This window comes from Narcine bancroftii, chromosome 12 (genome assembly GCF_036971445.1).
Source record: "Narcine bancroftii isolate sNarBan1 chromosome 12, sNarBan1.hap1, whole genome shotgun sequence".
Classification (NCBI taxonomy): domain Eukaryota; kingdom Metazoa; phylum Chordata; class Chondrichthyes; order Torpediniformes; family Narcinidae; genus Narcine; species Narcine bancroftii.
Genome location: NC_091480.1, coordinates 30,214,789 through 30,241,812, shown reverse-complemented (window position 1 = coordinate 30,241,812; position 27,024 = coordinate 30,214,789). Strand labels below are relative to the sequence as shown.

Sequence of the window (27,024 nt, the reverse complement as noted above, 5' to 3'; positions counted from 1 at the left end):
GGATACAAGATAAACGTAAATAAAAGTGAAGCAATGCCTATGAATAACGCGGATTTCTCAAAATTTAAGGAGGAATCCCCATTCAGATGGCAAACGCAGGCAATAAGATACCTAGGTGTGCAAATAAACAAAAATCTAGGCCAATTATATAAACTCAATTACAATCCACTAATGAAAAAATTACAGGACGATTTAGAGCATTGGAAAGAGCTACCACTAACACTGATAGGAAGGATAAACTGTATTAAAATGAACATTTTTCCAAGGATACTATACTTATTTCAGGCATTGCCAATACAACTGACAGAAAAATTCTTCAAAGAGTTAAAGAAAATAATAAGGAGATTTTTATGGAGAGGGGGGAAACCGAGGATAGCACTAGATAAATTAACAGAATGGTATAAACAAGGAGGCTTACAATTGCCAAACTTCAAAAATTATTATAGAGCCGCACAATTAAGGTACCTATCAGATTTTTATCAAACAAGGGAAAAACCAGACTGGACGAGACTAGAATTAGATAAAATAGGGGAAAAGATACCTGAACACATATTATATAAATGGGACGAAAAATTGGTACAACATAGAACTTCTCCAGTATTACACCATCTCCTCAATATATGGAAGAAGATTCATGTAGAAAGAAATAAAATAAATTACCAAATACCAAAACTAATATTGACGCAAAATAAGCTACTCCCTTTTACAATAGACAACCTTGCCTTTAGAAAATGGGAAAAAAAAGGGATTAAAAGAATAGAAAATTGTTTTTCAGGAAGTAGATTCTTATCCTTTGAACAAATGAGAGATAAGTACAATATAACTGGAGATACAGCGCTGGCATATTACCAACTGAGATCCTACTTGAAAGATAAATTAGGAAGCAACTTGAGTTTACCAGAGGGAAGTAACCTTGAATATGTGATTACAGATACAATGTTAATCAAAAGATTTATAAAAAATATGTATATTAAACTGCAAGAAAAGGAGAATGAGGAAACAAATGGTAAAACTAAACAAAAATGGGAACAAGATTTAAATATAAAGATAAAAAAGGAAACATGGGAGAAGTTATGCTCTGGAACGATGAGAAATACAATAAATACGAGGCTGCGTATGATACAATATAATTGGTTACACAGACTATACATTACACCGCAAAAGTTAAATAAATGGGACCCAACAGTATCTGATAGATGTTTTCGATGTAAAAAAGAAAGGGGAACAACAATTCATGCAATCTGGACATGTGAGAGAGTAGAAAAATTTTGGGATGATCTCAATCAGATATTAAATAAAATAACAGAAAACAATATACCAAAGAATCCAGAGATCTTTCTCCTAAGTAACATAAAAAATAAAGAATTTGGAATTGACTTGGAAGATGCACAAAAAAGATTTGTCAAGATAGCCCTAGCCGTAGCAAAAAAATGTATTATGTCAACCTGGAAATTGGAAGATAATTTGAAAATACAACAATGGTATATAGAAATGAATAAATGTATTCCATTAGAAAAAATAACATATAGTTTAAGAAATAATATTGAAATATTCGAACAAGTATGGGAGCCTTACATTAAATACAATAGCGAAAACCTACCGGGAACAAACATTACCTAAGTTGATGGAAGGAGAAGAAAAGAAAAGAATGGACTCAGTAGAATTTCTGGTGTATTTTTGTTGAATGACAACATTGTCTAACTGAATTAATGCAACCTAGATTGTATACCTAAAATGGATGAGAGGGGGGGGGGGTGGGGGGGTGGCTTGGGAGGAGGGAGGGGGGAGGGAGAAAAAGTCACTGTAAATGTGTGGAAAAGAAAAAGTGTATATCATGGCTATTGTGATTTATGGTGTGAAAAATAAAAAATTTATAAAAAAAAAAATGAAAGAAATTAGCTGTAGTTCATGTACGGGGCCATCAAATTATTGACAGTCCTGAAGCACAGGGGAACAGACGGGCAGATAAAGCTGCCAAACAGGCTGCACTCACAGAAAAAATAGACATGCAGCTGTTATTCCCCACCCCACATGAGGTTAAAAAGACTCCCATCTTTTCACGGGAAGAGGAGGTTTATTTGAAAGACCAGGGAATGCTTCAAACTGTCGATGGGTTGTGGTGGACGGTAGAGGGACGCCAAGTATTGAACAAAGCCTTGGCTCGTCAGATTATTGATCAGCTCCACCAGCAGACACATTGGGGAACACAGGCACTTGTTGATGCTTTTGTATGGTCTTTTAATTGCTCGGAAATATACACCATAGCCAAGCAAAGTACTCGGGGGTGCCCAATCTGTCAGTGAGTGAATAAGAAAGTCATGCGCCAGGTAATGCCTGGCGGTCGCAATATAGCCGTACGCCCATTTCAACGAATACAGATCGACTTCACGGAATCACCTAAGACAGGGACTTATAAATACCTCCTTGTGATGGTGGATCATTTTACTCGATCAGTTGTGGCTTTCCCAACCCTTAATGATCGTGCTAGCACCGTTATCCAGATATTACTAGAGTCTGGTATTCCGCGTTATGGCATTATTCAAACCACTGACTCAGATCAAGGTACACATTTTACCTCTCAGGTACTCCAGGGTGTGTGTAAAATTCTGGGAATAGATTGGCAGTTGATCTGGCTCTGTTTTCTTTCTATGATTATGTATGATAATTGGGCTGTAAGATGAGATCGGAGTGATCGGCGTGGTTTAGCTATATCTGTAGGTTTTTTTTTTAAGTTTTTTTTAAATTCAGATTTGTTTTTTCTTCTTTTTTGGGGTTTTTTTTTCTCTTTTTTCATATATTGTTATTAATTATATCTTTTTTTTTTAGAGATAGTTCACACCCTAAACTGATAAAAAAAATTTTTTTAATGATATATTTTTATTCTGTAATATTATTGTTTAATATCTCTGTATTAATTCATTACTTACTATGTATTTTTTTTATATCTCTTTGAACTGTATGTGTTTATAAATTATAATAATAATAAAAAGATTGAAAAAGAAAGAAAGAACAAACAATGATAAATACAAATAAATTGCTGTACTGCTCCATGAAAAAAAAAGATTGGCAGTTACATACCCCATGGCACCCCCAGAGTTCAGGCCGTGTTGAACGGATGAATCAGACCCTGAAAAATCAACTCACTCGACTTCATGAGGAAACTGGCCTCTCCTGGATTAAATGCTTACCCTTAGCTTTAATTAGGACTCGCACAGCTCCTCGTAAGGACCTTGCTGTCGCACCATATGAAATGATGTTTGGTCTTCCTTACATGGGATTCCACACTGATACCCCTACCCCTGAGGCTAATGACCAGTACATATCTAAATATTTACAGGGACTTTCTACTTCTCTGTATGACTTAAGACATAAGGGTTTATTAGCTCAAAACCCACCCCTGGACTATCCTATTCATTCTGTTAAACCTGGTGATTGGGTATATGCAAAAGCATGGCAAGACCGTAAACTAAAACCGATATGGGACGGCCCTTATTGTGTACTTCTGATTACAGACACAGCAGTGCGAACAAAAGAAAAGGGGTGGACTCACATACAACGCATTAAACAAGCTAATCCACAAACTAAAGACGTTGATAATATACCCTCCACCTGGCGTGCAGTCTCGCATCCTTCTGGTCTGAAAGTTACGCTACGCTGGGAAAAAGTGATGTAATGTTATTTTTATTATTTGCTGCATTGTTTTTCTGCTGGTTGCCAATTTTTGGGAAACCACCCAATTGTACACATGTATTAAGTCCTCCTGGAATAGGGGCAGCAGAGGTGATAATTACTTTGAGGAATGGACATGTTTACCTTTAGAATGCAGACAGGGCACAGGTACAGAGTGTATTCATAGTGGGGTACTTTATTTAGTATGGTTTAATTTAGGATCCCAACATGGACCAGGGAAACAGAACTGCCCTAGGGGAGTGGATTGGGTTTGTGTCCCGGCCTCTACAGATAGTAAAGCGATGAGTGCTAAAAATATGGTACAAAGGAGAAGGTGGGAAAATGATAGGCAGTACATTAGTCAGGGCTATACCTGGAGTAGGGATAAAGGGGGTATATATGCTAATGCTCACAGACAAGCTGCTACTCACAGGTAAGGTAACAATAAATGCTCCCCCCAACTTGGCATCTTGTAAATCATCCTTTGGGTCATGAATACATTCGGAAGGCTAAAGGCAATCACTATAAGGGTGATTCGAGTTGTAAACGGCGCAAGCTGCTCCAGAGTACCACAGCTGTTTGGCATTTAAACCGTTTAATCGGACTCCAGGCAGTTTTGGAGATTATCACCAAACAGACAGCGACGGCCTTGGATTTATTGGCTGAAGATCAACAACAGATACGAGCTACAGCTTATCAAAACGGCCTGGCTCTCGATTACTTGTTGGCTGCTGAGGGCGGCGTTTGTGGAAGATCAATTGATGACAACGGTCACAACGGTCAGGCGATTGAACTTTTTACTGGTGACTGGAGGTGGATACACACAGCCCTTATAGCAGTTGGACTCATTATTTTTAGCCATCATGATACTTCCCTGCCTAATGACTTGTGTGCAGTGTTTAATTCAACGGACCCTTCGTCAGATCACTACAACCCAAAGGATGTATGTTTCCCAAGCTCCGTCTGATGATGCTGAGATTGCAGTTCGTTTGCTGACTCGCTGGGAAAAAGACCAAGCTTCCAGTTGAGAATTTACTAAGCGTAGCTAAAGAAAAAGGGTGGATTGTGAGAGATAATAGAATATAGGAAGTAAAGCTAGTATGAATGAAATAAGGAATACTGGACTGGACTAGAGGAAGTTAAGTAAGTGCTGAGTAGGGATGAATTCCGATAAGAGTGTGAGGAAGGGTTACGCAAGTATAATAGAATAAGGGTCTTATCGAGATAGAAAGAATTAGCAGGTTCTGCATGTAGAATTAGTAAGTCCTGGGGGTTGAGATGTGTGAATAAGGACAAAGGCAGATTCATGAATAAGGACAATGACATGATGAGACCCAGACAGGATACCCCATGGTCTTTCAGGTTTACAGAAACTGCAGGTAGGCAGACAGAATTACCAAATGCCAAACCAATCCAGGAGCCAGAAGAATGTTAGGGGGGGGGTAGGGTACCTCTACACTGAAATGAACTGTATAAAAGTTGGGTGAGCCCCAGTACGTGTGTATTCCCAGGGTAAGGGGAAGCACCCAACTTTGCACTGTTGTACAATAAATGTTCTTTGTTCTCAATTTTTGTCTCGAGCGAAATCTGTGAAGGTCCTTCTGTTTCTCACATTAGGGAAAAGGATTGTGAGAGAATACATTGCAAGTCTGTGGGAGGAGGGAAAAGAGATGAACGGGACTGCTTTGCCAGAAAACTGCATTTATTGATGAAATGAATGGCCTCATGCATAATAGTGAAGAGATGAAGAAGAAATCAGTACTTAGTTTGTTCACCCTTTTTCTTTGAATCAAGTACCAACAATCTCAAAGAAATACCACAGAAGGATTGAAAAGTGTAGCAACAGTGGAACTTCCAATCCCATCTCGCATCCCTCAGATCATGGTGCATATGGGCAGCTGCTCAGACAGAAAGGACCAATGCAAAATAATTGGATCTGATGTTCATCCAGGACAGCCTCTGTCCGGTGCTTCACACATGGAAGATAAGGGGCTAAATGTTGTGAGACTTCTTCCTCACGAAAATTACCCTACGGTGTATCTTATAGGAGAAAATTCATTTGATACACAAAAAAAAAATCAAAGACTGAAGTACCAAGATGGGACTGAAGTTTTATATATATTTTATATAAATTCAGAACTCTTAGATTTGATATTCAGAACAGATTTTCTTCATGATACGCAGTGACTGTCCAACAACAATTCCTTTCAACTTACCAGCACAGAGAGATCATCTAACTGGAAAATGTCATCGGGAACACCAGAATTTTTCAAGTTATTAGCTCGAGCGACAATGGCCTATAGAGAACACAGAGGATATTACACTCAATTACTATTCCCAGATAGAAAGGCAAAATAGTTTAAATTGGCCAGGGAACAAAAACAAACACCAATACACCAATGGTCTGAAGGCTTGAACAAATTGCAAAATCAGTAATCTTAAAGCCATTTGAAATCTAGGTCAGATATTTTCATGAACTGCAGGTACTTACGACCGTAATTTGGATCGATCGCATCTCGTAATGGTCGTACCTTGGAATCGCGTACATTTGTTAAAAAAAATATAACATTTACACGGTTTATGTTGTACTTGTCAAACTTTAACAAGAATAAAGGGCACGTAGGAGCCAAAATGTGCATACTTACCTTATTAGTCAGCATCCCAGGGGCCATAGGCTGGGCGCAACCATCTTGATTCCTGTGTGCATGCACAATATTCAGTTGGCACATGTGCGAGAGTTAAAGGCATGAATTCAGTATCGTTAGGGTTCTTAACTCTCGCACATGCGCCAACCGAACTCCAATACACGAACCCATCGTGCAAGCACTAACTGAAGACTCGAGTATGCGCACAGGAATCAAGATAGCTGCGCCCAACCTATGGGCCTCAGGACGCTGATTAACAAGGTAAGTATGCACATTTTTGCTCTTACATGTCCTGTATCCCTGTTACAGTTTGTCAAATACAACATAAAGAAAAATTGTAAAATTTATGCGATTTATATTTTTTAACAAATTTTCGGTCATACGCGAGGATGGACCCAAGTCACATCGGTCATAAGTCAGGGAGTACATGCCTATGTTATTCATACTTTCTAAATGCAACTTGGTCACAACTACAAATGCTTAGACTTTGAAATTCAAAAGATAGCTCATTGTAAACTCATAATCCCAACAATTGATGCAATGTGAACTTGTGATCATGAACCCAATGAAGGGAAGCATCAAGAGAATCCTGGTAAGTAGGATCAGGAACAGAAATTATGAAGGAACTGTCCATAATTAAGGCACAATTGTTTGAAAATGTTCCATTTTCTAAATGAAAGTTCTAAACAACTACCGGCAATTATTTAAAAATAATTATTGAAGTAGTTCCCACAGTCCTTTATGAAATTATCTGCCTGTATTACTCACCCGCAAGCAAGGCAGGCAGGAGAGTTCTCCATGAAGTGTCGTCAGACTGTTATGACTCACAGATAGATGCTCCTACAAAGAAACCAATACCTTTGAGTTAGAGGAGAGCAAGCTATTTTGACATATTTTTTAAAAATGTACCCATTACAAAAATACCATCATGGACAATGGACTAGTTTTGTAAACAGACAGTAGGGAAATGATTTACAGTTCGATAATTTACTGTAACCAAGATCTCAAACTCTAAGCATAGATTAATTTTTCCATGACTATTAGCAGTGCATTTGCAAAAGAGGTTACAGTCCAACTAAACAAACAATTTCCTCATCTAGCTTCGACACATCTAGTCACATCTAGCTTCGACCTTTCGTTAATGTATACTTACGATCCGAATACTATTAAGAGAAGTTCTTCAGCTGATTGGCACCATTCATTAAAACTAATTTCAACATTACAAAGCTTTTCCCTCCCCACAGACCAGCTTCTTATTTTCTATTCCATACGCAGTTTGAAATCAATTGCAATTAGAACTACCTCCCCAATTCCTATGATTTCAATGAGATATTGTATACACACAAGATAACAAGCAGTGAGATGTTGACCAAGCTGGAACTCATTGGAATTTTCTCTTTTTCACCAGAACATATCAAGCATACCCAGCATTTGAAAGAATTTTATGACAACTGTCTTACTTGATAGCTGGCTTATTCTTACTACACGGTCTGCACTTAGTAATCGTGTTTAATGACTTGATTGAAATCAGGTTAGTTATTTCGGAAATCAAAAACAGATCCCATATTGAACATTAATATTGACTGCCTCGGTTAGCACTAACAATAAGGATGGGAGGTGGTGATAAAACGAAGAACATTGGATTGGATTTTGTATTTGATTTATAATTTGAACATAAACTTTACCAATTTATGAAGAGAAGCCAATTCCTCTGGCAAGTAGCAAAGTCCTGTCCGGTTCAGTTTCAGCCATCTCAAACTGGTCATACACTTAACATGTTCAGGAAAATAACCACCCTTTGCAAAAGAAAAAATACATTAAGAAACAAATTAAAACATGCACCCCTAAAATATGCCTTAGTCAGGTGTCAACATATATCAAACGTTTCTTAAATAACATCAACTGCTTCTGCACGTTATACAATTAAGAAAAAACAAAGCTTCATTCAAAATCTCAAAAGCAGTAACAAAAGAGTGAGATCTGGAAAAAAAAATGCATCAGTCTTCACAGTTCTACCTTATGAATGCGCAACCTTCTATAATCTTTAAATTGCCAGAGTTATTGTCTGCCATGCCTTACAAAGAATCTAATAAGAAAATTGAAGATCCAATACAAGTTTAATCTTGGATGTCTTTTAGATCGCTGTTAGAATGTACACATAAAGTATCCCTGCCACTCTTCACTAACCAGTACACACATCCTCTCTCTACAAAGTGTTGCAATGCAAGAAATAAAGCACCCACATTTTGCACAGCTTTATCCCACAAACAATGATGTAAATAACCAGATCATTATTTCTAATATAATGTAGATCAATGGAATAAATAAAAAGACTTCTGCTTATCACAAGGCAGTTCATCTAATTAAAAAACCAGCAGTGTCAAGTTTCATAAGGTACTGCAACAAAGTCAAAGTTCAAATTTATTGTCAGAGTACATAAATCCTGTCTGCAGACCAGACGGAATTCTAATTCCCAGTAACTGCAAACTGTAAAGAAATGTCAATAAAAGTAAAATAATTACTGCTAATGCAGAAATATAAATATGCTGCAATAAATAATGAGCAAAGTACATCCTTAAACAAGTCTCTGAATGAGCTTGTTGTTCAGGAGTAAAATAGGGGTAGCAACTATTCCTGTACCTGGAAGTACAGAATCAGAAGTTATTATCATGAACATGTCACAAGATTTACAGCATTACAGTTGCAAAAATTGCTGTAAATAACATTACAAAAAAATCAGTGCAAAGGAAGAGAAAGTGAGGTGGTTCATTGTCCATTCAGAAATCTGATGGCGCAAGGTTCAAATCCTGTGGCACCTGTAACTCTCTCCTGCTGGCAGCAGTGAGAACAGAATATGCCCTGGATGGTGTGGAACTTTGATGACTACTGCTGCTCTCCAACCGCAACATTCCACTTAGATGTTCTTGATGGTGGGGACAGTTTTGCATGTGATATACTGGGCTGTCCCTACTACCTTTTGCAGGGCTCTCGGCTCAGAGGTATTGGTGCCCCCATTCCAGGCTGTGATGCAGCCAATCAGCACGTATCTGCGGAACTTTGCCAAGGTTTCTGATTTCATTACCGAACCTCTACGAACTCCCGAGGAGGTGCTTTCTTCACAATGGCATTAACATGATGGGACCAAGAACAAGAACAAACATTGGATTTTGTCAAGTGCAAGTGAATGCAAGTATGATATCATGGCTATTACTGAAACAAGAAGCTGTTTAACATTCCTACTTACAACGTTTTGAGAAGAGATGGGAAAGGGCCAAGAGGAAGGAATGGTCTAAACAAAAAGCTAATAATGTGAAATAAATAATTGAGTCACTCAGACCAAAAAAAGAAAAGTTAGACTCGCTTGCATTTTTTTAAATCAATATTTCATAATTTTTTCATGACCCCATTCATTAATATCTCCAGACCCCAAAAAACAATTTTGACAAAAAATAAACTACAGACCAACACCTTAGAGAAAAATTATGCTGTTATAAAAACTTGTTGTTTAAATGGTAATGCTTTCAAATTACAATAACACATAATTAAATATTTTAATAACGAACATGATAAGAGGGAATTTTACATCAATTTTAAAAAAAATACAAAGAACATCAAAATATTTAGTCGAATGGACATATCCACTACAGAACTATATCTAAACATCCCGGGCCTAGCTGCCTGCCTCATCCAATCACACTGCTGCTCAATCACTAACCCCCCCCCCAACCACCCACCCCCAACCCTAGACAAGCCCCCAGCCACCCTCTTGTTTGCACACCGAATATCTGTGTTCACTGGGGTGCAATGGACTTACTTTAAAATCGTTTCCACTTAGATCCACACCTCTGATAAAGGGCAATACTCCGGTGGCAGCCATGGCCGCTGTGACAGTCGACTCAACCTACCACCGTTCACCCCGCCCTTCCTCCGCAGGTCATTGGCAGAGTCCTATCGCGTAGGCGGGCTCTGGCTGACTGTGGGAAATTACCATTGGCCGTCGTCTGGGTTTGGTGGCGGGGGGGGGGGGGGGCCGCTGCAGTTTCCCCGTTTCCGGATGCGAGATGCTCCGCCTCTTATTGATTGGCATATCTAGGACGGGGCGGGCGATTGGACAACCCAAATGTCCATCGTGCACTGTTGCGTGGGATCCTCTGCAGCTCCGATGCGTGTGAACGATGAAATAAGCTGGAGGCAGAGAGGATTCGATGCTAAATAATTAACAGCTCTTGTGTCACGAATCGCGACAAAATGCAATCGAAACATTCAGATTTATTAACCTATAACAGAAAGAGCTTTTAAAGTTTTTGTGTGCGCTGCAGTTTTTGAAAAAGTTTTTGAGCAGCGAACCCCCATTTAAGGCAGTGAAGAGGCATTTGTTTCTCCCCCCCCTCCAGCTTTACCAGTCTTTCGAACTGTAATTCTCAAAGAGTAATGGTTGCAGTCTTGCAATGTTTTGAAGGCAGACCTACTTGGCACACAGGACAATGAATGTGAGCTTGATAAACAAGAGAATGGAAAGTTATTGCAAAGAAAATTGGAATGCAAATTTGAGGTTAAAAATCAGAATACTGAAAGAACTCAAAAGTAAAAACACACTGCTGTTGAAACTCGGAAGGCCAAACCGTGTATTTTATATAGCAAAGATACATAACTCGTTTCAGGCTTGAGCCCTTCATCAAGATATCTTTATCTTTGCTATATCAAGTACATTGTTTGACCTGCTGAGTTCTCCAGCAATGTGTTTTTATTTTAATCATGGTGTGTGCAGACTTTATGTTTTACTACTGAAAGAACTCGGGTCAAGCAACATCTTTGGAGGCAAAAACTGGCACCTTGGTTGGAGACCCTGCATAGAACATTTTGTTGCAGATTCCAAGATCTGCAGTTTCATGGCATTACAGAAACATGTCAAAGTCTTAATGGGCTTTACAGGCAAGGCTTTGGGTAGGTGTTTCCACAGGATTATGAATCTGGAATTTGAGCTCAATCATTTAAGATTGAGAACATTCTCTATTTTCTGTAAATATTTAATACTTCTGATGCTGTGAAAGTTACAGTCTTCAACCCTAGGTGATAATTACTTTTTCAGGATTTGGACACTTTTGACAAAAAAAATTACTCTTGAAAAGTTAGTGGAGAGTAATTTTCTATAGCTGCAGCTGACCTTCTGAAACTTCTTTCCCCATTATCTTTCACCAGAAAGTTCCAGTACTTAGACCGAGCCATGACAAAGGAATGATCATTACATTGTTTGATTTGGAGACCAGGCATGGCAGCAGATACTCAGGAAAGTGTGGTCTTTTTTGCTGATACAAGTTGTTAATTTGTGAGATACTGTTGTGTAGCCCATGCAAGTGAATGCATTACATTTTGTCGATAAAGTACATTGTTACCACACTGCAGCATGGAGAGTAAATGTTTAGGTACTTTCCATGTGCTAGTTGGATTAGGACAAGATTGGACAGGTAGTATCTCACAAACAGTCCATCTGCATTCACTGCCCTGCCTTGTTTGTGAAGTCTTCTGCAATATATGAAGCCTTACCCTAATAATAGATGGCGACCATTCGATGTGGATTAATGAAACAACAACAAAAATCTTTCACTGTAGATTTTTTGTTGTTTTGCTTTTCTTGGTGGTCCATGAGAAAGGACAAGAAGTCTTTTAAAAAATGGCTCCAATCCAAAAAGTTGACTATTTCTCTCCATAGATGTTGGCTGACCAACTGAGTTGCTCCAGCTTCATTATTTTCTCAAGATGACATCAAATGCAGTTTCCTGCATAGGTTTTGTTCCTTAATCTGTAGGTTTCTTTTGCTTCTGGGGAGTTCAAGAGTAACAATGATCAAATTTTATCTGAATGTTTACTGAAAGGGGATGGGCATTTTGTGTAATCTGTGTGGAATAAGTGAATCTAATTTCATGGGCGTTCTGTCAAAACAAATATAAATTAGACCTGTCAAGCATAAAACAAACTGCTTTAAAAAATCTCAATTTTAACTGCACTGTTATCAAGACAATATTGTTTAGATTTTCAGCATTCTTTTTCATTACCTACATTCATGGAAAGCCCAATAGAAGATATTTTGCCTTTTTAATGTTTAATTATGAAATTTTAAATTCTTATCTTTAAATATCATCAGAAATTCAATTTATTTCATTAGGCAATTAGTTATTTAACAGATGGATTTTAGGACCAGATGAAACCATTATAGTTAACTATTTTAATTAATCTCAAGTGTTGAAACAAGGTAGAAATAATGAATGACTCCCACCTGTTACTTTATAAAGATGAGAAATCTGAGTCCATTGCACAAGTTACAATTCTACTTCATTCCCTTCGTTAAAATGTTTATGTTGGGATAGAATCCTTGCACTAAACATACAAGACAGTCAACATCTTAGTACATCTTGAGGGGGGAAAACAAAAATCACACTTCCAGTTAAATCTCTTCCACCAAAATAGAAATATACTGAATTTATTATTGAATTTTTTTTTTAAAAAAGTCTTAACAGTAGCCACCAGTATTAGAATAAAATTGATTTTAATTCTCAAGCATCTCAGTGCATTCCTGGATTTATTCAATTAATTTCTTCTGGGACTCTACTCTCTTATTACTTTATTCCCATGGTTCAATGCACACACCCAATTTATTAGTGACAGAGCTTTTCACTCTCGCATTCTAGTGTCATGTCCCCACAGATCATTACCAGTTTTGCTCCCTATTATATAACACTATCCTGTATCCATCCTCACTGTTCCCATGTTATAAAATTCTGACCCTATCAATACTGTATCAGTGAAATAATGAGCACTGTTCCAGTATTTCACAGCATGAATACATACTGTAGCTGTTTTAGGAGAATGGTTAATCTCCTCCCCAAATTAAGAAAATACGGAAGATTTCGTATTTCACTGAAATCCTACTGACAATGCAGCCGGTGAAGTATTCCTTCTCCCTCAACACCACATACAAGATCCACAATACTTAATCTCCAAAAACAGAAATGCAATTCTCAGGATGACATTTAAAGGTAATTTATATAAAAACAAATGCAAACATGTTGAACTGGAACTTAACCTTATGGATAACCTTGTGACATAACCAAAAATTATCCTCTCATTTTAGGAATCAAAAATCAAATCCTGAGCATTCAACTAACTTTTAAAATTCTGAGTAAAACAAACTGTGGTCCTTAAAGCTCCGACCATCTTCAGAAAAGTTTGATTTGATGAAAGCTGCAATACCATTTCAAGACCCAAAATTCATCAATGGAGGATTTAGAGCAGCTGCTTCTGTATGTCGGGTTTTGTCATGGATTCCATTCTACATCTCTCTATATCATGCACCCAAAGGAAATGAAATAGTCTGTACAATTTTGTTTTTCTCCAAACAGTGAACCCTTTGAACGCAACATAAAAGGTAACATGATGTAGAACTTGTAAGGGTGTTTGCTTTGCTGGGAACAATAAGGAGAATTGTGATGAAGCTGACATCACTGCACTGGGTACCTAATTACAGATGATGGGACAGTGAGAAGAGTCACTGGTTTTGGGGGCACTTTGTCCTGGTGTGCCCAGGTTGATGGCACAAGCTGCAGGATCGTGGTTTCTTTGCTGTGGGACCATTCTGAAAAGAATTTCCATCCCGTCTTTTATTTATTAAACCTGAAACAGACAAAAAGAATACCATTAGATCAGAAACTTTTAACATTCCAAGGTGTTTCTTCATGTGTGAGTGACCTGAAAATAAATACAGACTGAAACACCTACTCAAGGTAACTCAGCGATTTTTAAATATTTAACTTTTGGGGCCATTCATGCCTCTTAGCACATCTCAACTAACTGAGCAAACCTAAGCATTAAAAGATAGCCCTTCTTTAGCAGAATAAGCTTGACAAACAAATCTTAAGGTGGTTTATGAATATATTTAATAGACAATTCCCAATCCCCATTTCAATAAACATTAAGCTATATTCAGAAACACACACTCTATCTCCAAATATTAATCAAGGCATTGCAAGCCATGGGACCCCGTGTGGCATTTTAACAGTTACAATATGCCAATGAGTATTGTGCTGGGTAATTAGACATAATTAATGTTGTTCAGTCATTGTGGCACAACTGGAGGGCCTGCTGCCTCACAACACCAGAGATCCAGGTTCAATCCTGACCCGAATGGTGTCTGTCTGGAGTTTGCATACTCTTTTTTTTTAATTTTTTATTTTTCACACCATAAATCACATTAGCCATGATATACACTTTTTCTTTTTCACACATATACAGTGACTTTTTCTCCCCCCCCCTCCCTCCTCCCAAGCCACCCCCCCACCCCCCCCCCTCATCCATTTTAGGTATACAATCTAGGTCTTGATGGAACTGTATGGGTTTCCTCAGGTGATCCAGTTTCACTCCAAAGACATGCAGATTGGAAGGTTAATTTGCCACTGTGAATGGTCTTTAGTGTGTAGGGGATGATAGTATCAGAGAGCAAATTATACAAATATAGGGTGTATAAAAAAATGGGATTAGTGTGTAATTAGGTGGTTGATGATTTGATTGTCTCTCCCTTTGACTCTATTTTGACACTTACCAGGTAAGACATTCTCATCAGCCCACTGGAAGAAGCCACACTGCTGTTCCCTAGGTTTTGAGCAGGTGTGGAACACTCGTCCTTTGTTGGCTCCATCTTTCTGTACTGTGCGTGTGACAGCTGGTTGGTTGCACATGCACAATGTTTCCCCTTCTCCAGACATCCCCCTGCTTTCAGCTTGACGGAAGTTTCCTGCATCCAGGGTTGCGTTCCTCCTGCTGACAGCTTCTCTACTGCTCCCCGATTCCCTAACATCCTGCTCAGCCCATAGAAAGAAGTTGCAACTGCCTACATTGCACTTGTAAAACTTCCGTCCCTGGTTTGGTCCATCCTTACGGACAGTCAGTAGAAGTGCATTTTGGCCACAGTTGCATACCACAACATTATCATCACCTGGCATCTCTGAGTGGACAGCCCTGGATACTGGGCGCATGGCCACAGTTGGGACAGCTCCTCCTGGATGTTTGAGCCTATTTTTTGTGTGATCCCGCGACCAATTTGCTGATCTATTCTCTGACAAATGGTTGACAGTTTGATTGTTCGAATGTGATGCTCCACGTAAATATCTCAAGTCCAGGATTTCCCTCAACATCTCGTCACAACCCCCAATACAGCCAACGAATTCCAGAGGGACCAATGGAGGCACACTACCTCGTTTGAACTTAAACTTTAACCTGAAAATTCAGAACAAGTAAAATTATGATGTTTTCTCAAAATAAAACAATTAAGTTTAGATTTTGCTCCCTTAGTCCTTACCTATGAACTGGATGTGGTTTACAAGTGGGACAAATACTCTCATCCTTGCTGACTGCGAGCACAGAATCAGGAAACCAGACTGCACTCTTACAGTTTGGGTACCCTGTACATGAAAGGTAAAATCTGTTTTGAACACAAAAAAACAGTGAGCAATAGCAATACCACCAATGCTGTCATAAGGTAAATAGACAATATACATCAACATCTCATTGGAGCAACAGAAATAATAGCTTGCATTTATGTAGCATCTTTAACATGAAATTCCTTGGAGTGCTTCATAGTTATAAAAAACAATTAGACAAAAAAAATTACAGTGATACACCCAGATATTGCCATAGATTTATGAGGAATTTGTTAAAGAAAGAAGACAGAAATCAAAAGAGAATTCCAAAAATGAGCATGATGATAAATTTTTAAAATTTAGACATACAATATGGTAACAGGCCCTTTTAGACCATGAGCTTGTGATGTTCAATTACATCCAATTGACCTACAACCCCTTTATGTTCTGAACAATCCCTGGTGTTATTTTATATAAATATAAAATAGTTATAGAAGATTTAAATTAGGGAAGTGGAAAATGATGAGCCATTACTAGGGTTCATTTTCTAATCCCTTATCATATTCTCCCCATCACAAAATGATATTCATACAATTCTTTCCCCACAACCCTCATACCTACTATGTTCATTAGATTCCTCTCCCACCTTATTGTGTTCATAGAAAGCAAAAATTGATAAATGAAATTAATAAGCATATCATCCATTGTGCAACAACATGGTTATCAGGCTACGAGGAGGAAATTGCTTCTCCTGTTCCTGCAATGGGTTTGAGGGAAAATGCCTACTTCCTATCCCTGTGTAAATAGATATGATCGACCTAATGTTATCTTTCTAATCTAGTACTTCAAAGCCACTTACCCTCCATCTTTCTTTGGTTTAAGAACCATGTCCCTGCCGCACTGGAGGCATTTCCGAATGGGTTCTGAAATCTCCATCAGGAACTCTTCAGACTGTGTCATTTCAGTCATCTCTCCCAAGTAATGAGAGAGAGCCTCATCCAGCCTACCAAAGTAACACCAAACATTGATGCTCTGTATATCATTTTCCAACATCCATCCCAGAGTGCCCCTCCCCAGTACCTCCTGGATTCTATACCACCAATGATATAGCTCAATGTCTTTTGTGTAAATTCAGTATGCTTCTGGTGCTTTACAGAGGCAAAGTTCATGAGCATCACGAGAACAGACAACCAAACCATAACAATGGAAATTAGGGGAGAAAATGAAAAGTGGTGACAGTGGAAGCTGTGAGGAACCCCATAGGGGAATGGGGAAGTTGGATGATCCAGGAAGTGCACGGACAGGTTCTACTGTGAGGGAAACTAAGGTGGAGGGATTGGAGGCTGCCAAGATGGAAGAGGGACAATGGAGAAAGGTAAAAAGATCCATGAGGGTGAAGAAAGGCCACAAAGGTGAAGAGCAAGTATGGTGAGGAGCAAGATAAGTGCTGCCAATTTGGAAGTCAGCCAGGGAATGGAACTGTTGGAGTTGGGGTGGGGGTAAGGGTAAAGAATGACACCAGAAAAGTGGCAAGATAGTCAAGCCTGCCAATGGGGCGGGGCCATCAAGGAAGGGGGAGGGGAAAGAGGATCTACAGGGAGAAGGGGAAGGGTAGAGAATTGTTATTCAAGGAGTAGCAGCTGAAGGGGAGGGTAGAGCAGCTAGAATTATAATTTATTGCCAATGACATGTCATGAAATTCATTGTTTGCAGCAACATTACAGTTCAAATATTTCTATAAACCACATTTCAAAATAAATAAAATAGTGCAAGAAAAAGAAAGAGACCAAATAAGGTAGACTCTGTGGTTCATTGTTCATTCAGAAATCTGATGACAAGGAGGAAGATGCTGTCCTGTGGCCTGGGTGGTGGGGGGTGGGGTCCTTGAGTATAGAGGCTGATTTCTTAAGATACCAGCTCTTGTAGATGTCCTCAATGGATTGAAGACTGATGCCCGTGATGTCGCAGGCCGAGTTAACAATCATTTGGAGTTATTTTCCTGTCCGAAGCATTGGTATCTCTATACCAGTCAGAATGCTCTCCACGGTACACCTGTTGAAGTTTGAGAGACTCTGGTGACATACCGAATCTCCTCAAACTCCTCAAAGTATAGCCGTTGTTGAGCTTTCTTCATGATGGCATCGGCATGAAGGCTGCAGGACAAATCATCAGAGAGATGTTGACACTTAATTGGAGTTGGTGGAAGAAATGGGGAAACGTGATGGGTGAGTGGGTGGGGTAGTGAAATCAAGCTGCACAAGAGGCAGATGATAGGGAAAGGGATTGGAAGACCACCAACGTGCGAGGGAGAAAGAAGTGGTTACCGAGGATGAGGGGTGTGGCACGGAACTGCCTTTAGACTGACTTAGAATGAATTAGATCATAATTGAAAGGAAGGGAATTTATTTTGGAATTCCTTTCCACAAATTATTTCATATACTATTTGTCTGCTTTAATCAAGGCCACATGGATCTGACAACACTCGAAAGTCCAAGCTAATAAAATACATGAAACTTAAAAGAACAGCACAAAAATAAGGAAAAACTAATCAGTTAAATTCAAAATTTTGAGATTGTCATAAAATCCCAACTGAGCAATGTCCTTTCAGTAAGAAGATCTGTATTTGGCTTCAGGCCTACACCCACATGGCTGAATCTGAACTGAGTGGCCTTGCAACAGGTGGGTATGGCCTATTCATGGAGTACTACCATAATTGAAAGAATTAGGGCGTTTGGATGCTCTGGAGAAGCCTTGTCTGGTTTCTGAATGTCGTCTTTCATTTCCTATGTTTATTAGATATGCAAGTTAGTCTTGTTTCGAGGGAGAGGGAGGGGTTTGATTAACGGGGGGAGGGTCCTTTTTTTTCCCTTTTGAGATCTGTCTTTACTTATAGTTCAGCCCATGTATTGAATTAGTATGTATGTATGGTTTTTTTTAATTAAACTCAATAAAGATATTTTAAAAAGAAAAGTGGGTATCAAATGGCTGCTTTACCAATGACTCTCGACCTTAGAATATTTAATTTATTAAAACACTCACTTCTTTGCCTTTGTCATGGCTTCAATGAATACTTGCTTGTACTTCTGAATATATTGATGCAGCACAATGAACTTGTCCTTCCTCCCCTCACAAACCAGTTTCAGATTTGCTTCAAGCTCAGCTCGTAGATCTGGCTTGGACATCTCATATCCCATTGAATCATATCCTTCAATAAAGGCAAAATTTGTCACAAATATAAAAAACATAGCAAGAGTTTTCTATTTAAGGAAAAAAATTAACAGAGTGAGAGTAGATCCTCAATATGGATCCAGAGAAATGATCATGAAAAATAAGAAGACGGGAGATGATGCAAACTGTAGAGAACATAAATACCATATACTTCAGCATACAAGTCGACCAGCAGATAAGTCGGGCAAATTTGATCCCCATTTTCAGACTCAGTTTAATGGTTTTATCATATATCGGGCATATAAGTTGACCCCCCCCAAAAATAGCGATAACTGAGCTGTTGGGCTTTGACTGAAGGTGGCTGTTATCATGAAGGCTCCAGCAAAAACTCAATATAAGTGAGTTATAGTTAAAAGTAATAGAATGGCCATGAAATTCAGCAACCTGCTGCTGCAAGAAAATTTAAAATATAAGAGAAGCTGGTAAGAAATTGGAGAAAGAAAGAAGAGACTTTAAGAAAAATACCAAAAAGGCAAGGTTTGATGAGAAGAGGAATCACTTGTTGGCCAAAGTTGAAAAATCATGTCGCAGAATGGGAAATGAACAGAGGCAAGATTGCTACATAGTCACGTGAAATAAAATAAGAATATCTGTACTGAAGTGGGCAAAGAAACATCCAGAACGCAGTAAAGATTTTGAAGCTACAGTGGGCTGGTATAATCATTTCATGAACAGGAAAAATCTGGGGAGGAGTCACGCGATGGAGTAGTGGCCGGACGGTGAACTCCAGCCCTCTCCAGAAAAGTCGGGAAAAACAAGAGAAAACACAAAGGCACAGAAATAAAAGTTACAGAAAAGTGAGTATAAAGGTGGAAAGAAGATGGCGACAAAAAAAGAAAAGTCGAAAGCAACGGTAAGAAGAGAGGAAGAGAAGACAAAGGAGGGAAAAGGTGAAGGCCTTACCTGTCCGAAGAGGCCCGCTGCGGAGAGAGAAACCCGCTCCCTCAGGTCGGTAAATAATGGACTACAAAAATGGCTCGCAGAGCCGAACAAAAGTGCGCAACCGCGCATGCGCGAAGTTTCGCGCATGCGCGATGCGAATGAAAAAAAACACACCGACGGGAGGGGGGACCAGCTGGGGAGTCGATCTCCACAGCCGGCAACGACAGCTGCAGAACACCTGCAGCAAGAAGAGACCACAGAAGACAATAGAAACAAGATAGAAGAGGAGGAAAGGGCACCAAAGAAACAACAGATGGTCAACCCAGAGGAAGAAGAAGAGGAAGAGTATGGTGAAATAGAAGAAGAAAAGAGAGGCAAGGTAAAGGATATACTTGCTCTTATTAGAGGATACATGGAATCATTTAAAGAATGGCAAACACAGGAATTTAAGGATTTAAGAAAAAGAATAAACAACACAGAGGAGAAAATAATTAAAATGGAGATGACCTTAACAGAAATGGGAAAAAAAATGGACAAGATGGAAGAGCGGGCAGTAGCAGCAGAAATGGAGGTAGAAGACTTAAAAAAGAAATTGGAGAAATCTAATAAAAAAACTAAAGAGACACAAGAACTACTAGCTCAAAAAATAGATACAATGGAAAACCATAACAGAAGAAATAACATAAAGATAGTGGGCCTTAAGGAAGATGAAGAAGGCAAGAATATGAGGGAGTTTATAAAAGAGTGGATCCCTAAGACCCTAGGATGTCCAGAACTACAGCATGAAATGGAAATAGAAAGGGCACATAGAGTATTGGCCTCTAAACCACAACCACAACAAAAACCAAGATCTATTGTAGTAAAATTCCTAAGATATACTACAAGAGAAAAGGTACTGGAGAAGACAATGGAAAAAGTAAGAGAGGGCAACAAACCACTGGAGTATAAAGGGCAAAAAATCTTCATTTATCCAGATATAAGTTTTGAACTCCTAAAGAAGAGAAAAGAGTTCAATACAGCAAAGGCGATTTTATGGAAGAAAGGGTATAAATTTATACTAAAGCATCCAGCGGTATTGAAAATATTTATTCCAGGACAACAAAACAGACTATTCTCGGATCCAGAAGAAGCACGAAAATTTGCAGAACAATTACAAAAATAGACTGAGGGAGGAAGACGGGTAATGAGAGTTAAAATGATCACGACTGATATGTATGTGGGTAAAGACAAAAATAGACTGAGGGATGAAGACGGGTAATGAGAGTAAAAATGATCACGATTGATATGTATGCAGGTAAAGAGGTATAAGAGTGAATAGAGACAATGAGCATACATGAATGTATCTGTACTTAGAGGAAAATATGGATAGTATAGACAAGAATTAATAAGGGAAGGTAATGGAATAGAGAGAATAAGGAGGGAATTAAAAGAGGGACCTTTGTGACATATGAAAAGTGAAATCTTTTCTGGGGGAGGCGGGGTGGGGGGAAATAGCGGTCACTGCAAAATCAGTTGACGCTTGCGAGTGGATTCGCAAATCCAAATGGAGAGGGGAGATGTGGTTGTCCGACAAGGGATAAAGGACAACTCAGGAGGTGAAGGGGAGATTGGGGATAAATAAGATAGAAATAGGAGAATAAGGAAAATGTTAGATGTTGTAGGAATGTTGTCTTATAAAGAGTTGAAAATAAGAAAACAGAAATGGAAAAGGAGGAAAGGTAATGATGGAAAAACGGAAAGAGAAGATAAACAAAATATAAAAGGGCTACGCTGAACTATATGTCTTTAAATATTAATGGAATACATAACCAAATTAAAAGGAAGAAACTACCAAATTTAAATGAATAAATGTATTCCATTAGAAAAAATAACATATTGGTTAAGAAATAACAGAAATATTCGAACAAGTATAGGAGCCTTACATTAAATACAATAGCGAAAACCTACCGGGGACAAACATTACCTAAGTTGATGGAAGGAGAAGGAAAGAAAAGAATGGACTCAGTAGAATTTCTGGTGTAATTTTGTTGAATGACAACATTGTCTGACTGGCTTAATGCAACCTAGATTGTATACCTAAAATGGATGAGAGGGGGGGGTGGGGGGGTGGTTTGGGAGGAAAGGGGGGGGGGGGGAGAAAAAGTCACTGTATATGTGTGAAAAGAAATAGTGTATATCATGGCTAATGTGATTTATGGTGTGAAAAATAAAAAAATTAAAAAAAAAAAAAAATAAAAAAAAAAAAAAATAAAAAAAAAGGAAAAATCTGGTATTAGGACAAAAAAATTTTTAAAAATTGCTCAGAAACTAACAAAAGATCTCGATCATAAAGTTTTAAGTTTTCACCAGTTTATTATATGTAATTAGCAGAAACACCAGCTTGCATTGGCAAATATAGATGAAACCCCCATGAATTTTAAAATGATAGTCAATAGAACAGTGGAATAGAAAGATGTGAAAATTGTGCAAACCAGAAGTACAGCCCATGAAAGGATCAGGTTAATGGGGGTGTTACCATACATGGCTGACGGGACAAAGTTAAGAGCCATGGTAATTTTCAAATGTACTTTTTCATGAAACAGGATAGATGGATGAAAATGGTGTAAAACTATGGATAGACAATGTGTGGAACAGACGGGACAAAGTTAAGAGCCATGGTAATTTTCAAGCACAAACTTAAATCTAAAATAAAATTCCCAGCAGGCATTTTTGTACTTTTTCATGAAACAGGATAGATGGATGAAAATGGTGTAAAACTATGGACAGACAATGTGTGGAACAGACGGGACAAAGTTAAGAGCCATGGTAATTTTCAAGCACAAACTTAAATCTAAAATAAAATTCCCAGCAGGCATTTTTGTACTTTTTCATGAAACAGGATAGATGGATGAAAATGGTGTAAAACTATGGACAGACAATGTGTGGAACAGACGGGACAAAGTTAAGAGCCATGGTAATTTTCAAGCACAAACTTAAATCTAAAATAAAATTCCCAGCAGGCATTTTTGTACTTTTTCATGAAACAGGATAGATGGATGAAAATGGTGTAAAACTATGGACAGACAATGTGTGGAACAGACGGGACAAAGTTAAGAGCCATGGTAATTTTCAAGCACAAACTTAAATCTAAAATAAAATTCCCAGCAGGCATTTTTGTACTTTTTCATGAAACAGGATAGATGGATGAAAATGGTGTAAAACTATGGACAGACAATGTGTGGAACAGACGGGACAAAGTTAAGAGCCATGGTAATTTTCAAGCACAAACTTAAATCTAAAATAAAATTCCCAGCAGGCATTTTTGTACTTTTTCATGAAACAGGATAGATGGATGAAAATGGTGTAAAACTATGGACAGACAATGTGTGGAACAGACGGGACAAAGTTAAGAGCCATGGTAATTTTCAAGCACAAACTTAAATCTAAAATAAAATTCCCAGCAGGCATTTTTGTACTTTTTCATGAAACAGGATAGATGGATGAAAATGGTGTAAAACTATGGACAGACAATGTGTGGAACAGACGGGACAAAGTTAAGAGCCATGGTAATTTTCAAGCACAAACTTAAATCTAAAATAAAATTCCCAGCAGGCATTTTTGTACTTTTTCATGAAACAGGATAGATGGATGAAAATGGTGTAAAACTATGGACAGACAATGTGTGGAACAGACGGGACAAAGTTAAGAGCCATGGTAATTTTCAAGCACAAACTTAAATCTAAAATAAAATTCCCAGCAGGCATTTTTGTACTTTTTCATGAAACAGGATAGATGGATGAAAATGGTGTAAAACTATGGACAGACAATGTGTGGAACAGACGGGACAAAGTTAAGAGCCATGGTAATTTTCAAGCACAAACTTAAATCTAAAATAAAATTCCCAGCAGGCATTTTTGTACTTTTTCATGAAACAGGATAGATGGATGAAAATGGTGTAAAACTATGGACAGACAATGTGTGGAACAGACGGGACAAAGTTAAGAGCCATGGTAATTTTCAAGCACAAACTTAAATCTAAAATAAAATTCCCAGCAGGCATTTTTGTACTTTTTCATGAAACAGGATAGATGGATGAAAATGGTGTAAAACTATGGACAGACAATGTGTGGAACAGACGGGACAAAGTTAAGAGCCATGGTAATTTTCAAGCACAAACTTAAATCTAAAATAAAATTCCCAGCAGGCATTTTTGTACTTTTTCATGAAAAAGGATAGATGGATGAAAATGGTGTAAAACTATGGATAGACAATGTGTGGAACAGACGGCCAAGTGGTTTAATGCAAGGACAGAGTTTGCTGGTCTAGCTGTTTCTTAGCCACTTAACTGAGAGCACTGAAAGTAGATTAGCACTAAATAATGCTTACATGGTGATTATCCCAGGTGGTTTGACGTCTCTATTGCAGCCTCTTGATGTCTGCATGAACAAGCCATTCAAAGACCATGTGCGTGAAGAATACATGGATGACAAGTGCAGAAAAATCATTCACAGAGGCGGGGCAATGTGCGCTGCATCACTTGATGCACCTTGTGACTTTGTACTCAAAGCATGGGACAAAGTGAATCGTTTAAAAAGTGCGGTATGTCTTGTGCAATGGATAGTATAGAAGATGATTTATTGTGGGACAATGACGACGAAGCTGAAGCCGCCTCATCAGATACAGACTGGGACCCATATGATGACTGTTTAAATTGTGAGGCTATGGATGAGCTTGCCAGGATCTTTGCCTCAGACGAGGATAGTGATATTGAAGGATTCGAAATAGGTTTTTTTTGATTAAAAATTTTGTTCTAATATATTGGTAGCACGAAAATTTGTTGTGGTTGGGTTTTTCAAGGGTTGACATATGCCAAATCGGTTTACAAGGGTCGACTTATACACTGAATCGCAATTGAGCGGTTTTAAAAAAAATTCAATTTAAAGTACAAGTCAAACCCCACCCCCCACCACCATTTTTGAGTGATTTTTGAGGTTTTCAAAGTTCGACTTAAATGCCAAAATATTCGATAGTTGTAAATCAGATCTAGAAGTGGGAGAAATTTGGAAAATGACAAGGTAAGTGGTACTGAATAAAGAAAACAGATCCTGTTGGACATCAACATGGAGTCTAAAATATGATAGCAAAAAAATGTACAATGTCAACTTGGAAATCAGAAGACATCCTGAGAATACAGCAATGGTACATAGAAATGAATAAATGTATTCCATTGGAAAAAAATAACATAAAATGTAAGAAATAAAGTCACATTATTTGAACAAATTTGGGAACCGTACATGGAACACAACAGAGAGGGTCTACCGTGGACCTCCACCCCCTAAAATGATAGAATGAGAAGAAGACGAAATGAACTGACCCAGTAGATGACACAATTTTGTTTATTTTCATTGTGTGATGACATTGTTTAATGGGTTTATTGTATTGTATATGTTGAACGTTTAATGGGTTTGGAAGGGTGTGTATATTCAAGAGGGAAATGTTTGTGTGTATTTTCGGTTAATATGGTTCATAGAGTGAAAAATTTTTTTAAAAATTAAAAAACCATGGAGTCTTAAAAAATAAGAAATGAGAGTAGTTGCATAATTTTGTTTCTCCAAAATTCCCTTGATTTAGGGAAGATTTGAAAAGATAATAAAATATAATTATGGCTCCTTCATTCAAAGCCAGACAGAAAGCAGAAAAGAGCAGGACAAGAAATTGCTGCAGAATAGTTGACTTAACAACTATCATAAGGGGAAAATATTAGAAGCCATGATTACAACAGGTAACTTAGAACCTTTCAAATTCGTCATTTTGTGAAAGTTTATGGTAACATTTTATTTCACTTCCAATTTATTGTAGATCTTCTAAGGTTTCCAGTAGGCTTTTAATAAGGTGTCACAACAAAGGTTATTACAGTCGATAGAAATTTATAGTGTATGCAATAACATGTTGAGCTGGATAAAGACAGCAGAGTCGATAGATATCTAAAAGCCAAAGATAAGCTAGAAAGTAAGTTGTAACAATTTCATCTTTTGGTGGCATCTTTCAGTGTGGATCTTGGTCTGACAAATGTCAGAAATGTGAAATTATCCACTTTGCTAAGAAAAATAGGCAAATATGTAAATGGTGAAAGATTACATAGCACAAATCCATAGGGATCTTAGCATACTACTACATCACAAAAGGTTATATGCAGGTATAGCAGGCAATTGGGAAACTAACAGAATTATTGTTTATTGAATACAAAAGTCAGGAGTGTGTGCTTTGTGACATTGGCCACTGCTGAGACCATATCTGCAGTGTAAAGACATAACTGGTTCCCATATTTAAGGAAGGTAGCATGTTCAAAATTTTTGACACCATTAAGGAAGATTGTAAATATATTGGAAGTAGTTCAGAGGTTTACTAAACTGATATCTGGAATAGGTGAGTTGCTTTAGGTGGAAAGATTGGATAATGTTTGTATCCAAGAGAAACCTAGGAAATGCAAGTGCTAGAATCTTTTTTTTTTAAACTTTAAATGTAATTTTTATTTTATTCATGTCATAAAATTTTAAATAAAGAAATAATAAAAAATAAGATAATAAAAATTAGAATACTACATCATTAAACTACACAAATTAACCCCCCCAATAATTATAACACAACATTAATCATCTAATTTAAAATTAGTCCAAACCTCCCCCCAAAATAAAGAGTGAAGAATTAATTAATAATGTTGTAAATAAAATAGAAAAAACCCCACTTACAAAAAGGATAAAACTTAACAACAAAAAAATTACTAACAACAAAAAAATATCAATACTAAAATAATACCCTTAAACATATATTTAAATCAAACATAATACATGTATTTAACAAATGAAATCCACTTTAAAACTAAGTTCAAATATTAAAATCATATACAAAAAATCATAATTAATAATACATAAATACAGAATTTCCATTAATACTAAGTTTCCTTTATAATTCATCGAGAGAACAAAAACATCCCATAGAAAAACAATCAGATAAACTTTTTATTCCCTTCCCCTCCCCTTATATAAAAAAAAGAAAAAAAAAGAAAAAAAAGTTCAAACTCTTATAAAATTCTCCATATTCTTCACTTCTAACATCTTCAAAATTCTCTATCGAAATTAACTTAATTTTATTAAACTCTTCTCCCTCAATGTATTTGTACTTAATTTTCTTCTTTTTCTTCTTATCATCTT

General features: G+C 37.7%; 2 protein-coding genes across 2 annotated transcripts in view; both read right to left on the bottom strand.

Annotated features, from left to right (window-relative positions):
• Positions 1–10,211, bottom strand: part of flii (FLII actin remodeling protein) — an 80,152-nt gene extending 69,941 nt beyond the window's left edge. The window contains exons 1-4 of the mRNA XM_069905266.1: positions 10,129–10,211; positions 8,000–8,110; positions 7,083–7,154; positions 5,886–5,966 (exon numbers count right to left, since the gene is read on the bottom strand). Coding sequence (XP_069761367.1) covers positions 5,886–5,966; positions 7,083–7,154; positions 8,000–8,110; positions 10,129–10,191 — 327 coding nt within the window. The 5' untranslated portion in view covers positions 10,192–10,211. The remainder of the gene's footprint in view (positions 1–5,885; positions 5,967–7,082; positions 7,155–7,999; positions 8,111–10,128) is intronic.
• Positions 10,212–12,749: 2,538 nt separating this feature from the next.
• Positions 12,750–27,024, bottom strand: part of top3a (DNA topoisomerase III alpha) — a 41,912-nt gene continuing 27,637 nt past the window's right edge. Inside the window, exons 15-19 of the mRNA XM_069905267.1 lie at positions 18,764–18,929; positions 16,584–16,727; positions 15,664–15,786; positions 14,908–15,581; positions 12,750–13,982 (exon numbers count right to left, since the gene is read on the bottom strand). Coding sequence (XP_069761368.1) covers positions 13,858–13,982; positions 14,908–15,581; positions 15,664–15,786; positions 16,584–16,727; positions 18,764–18,929 — 1,232 coding nt within the window. The 3' untranslated portion in view covers positions 12,750–13,857. The remainder of the gene's footprint in view (positions 13,983–14,907; positions 15,582–15,663; positions 15,787–16,583; positions 16,728–18,763; positions 18,930–27,024) is intronic.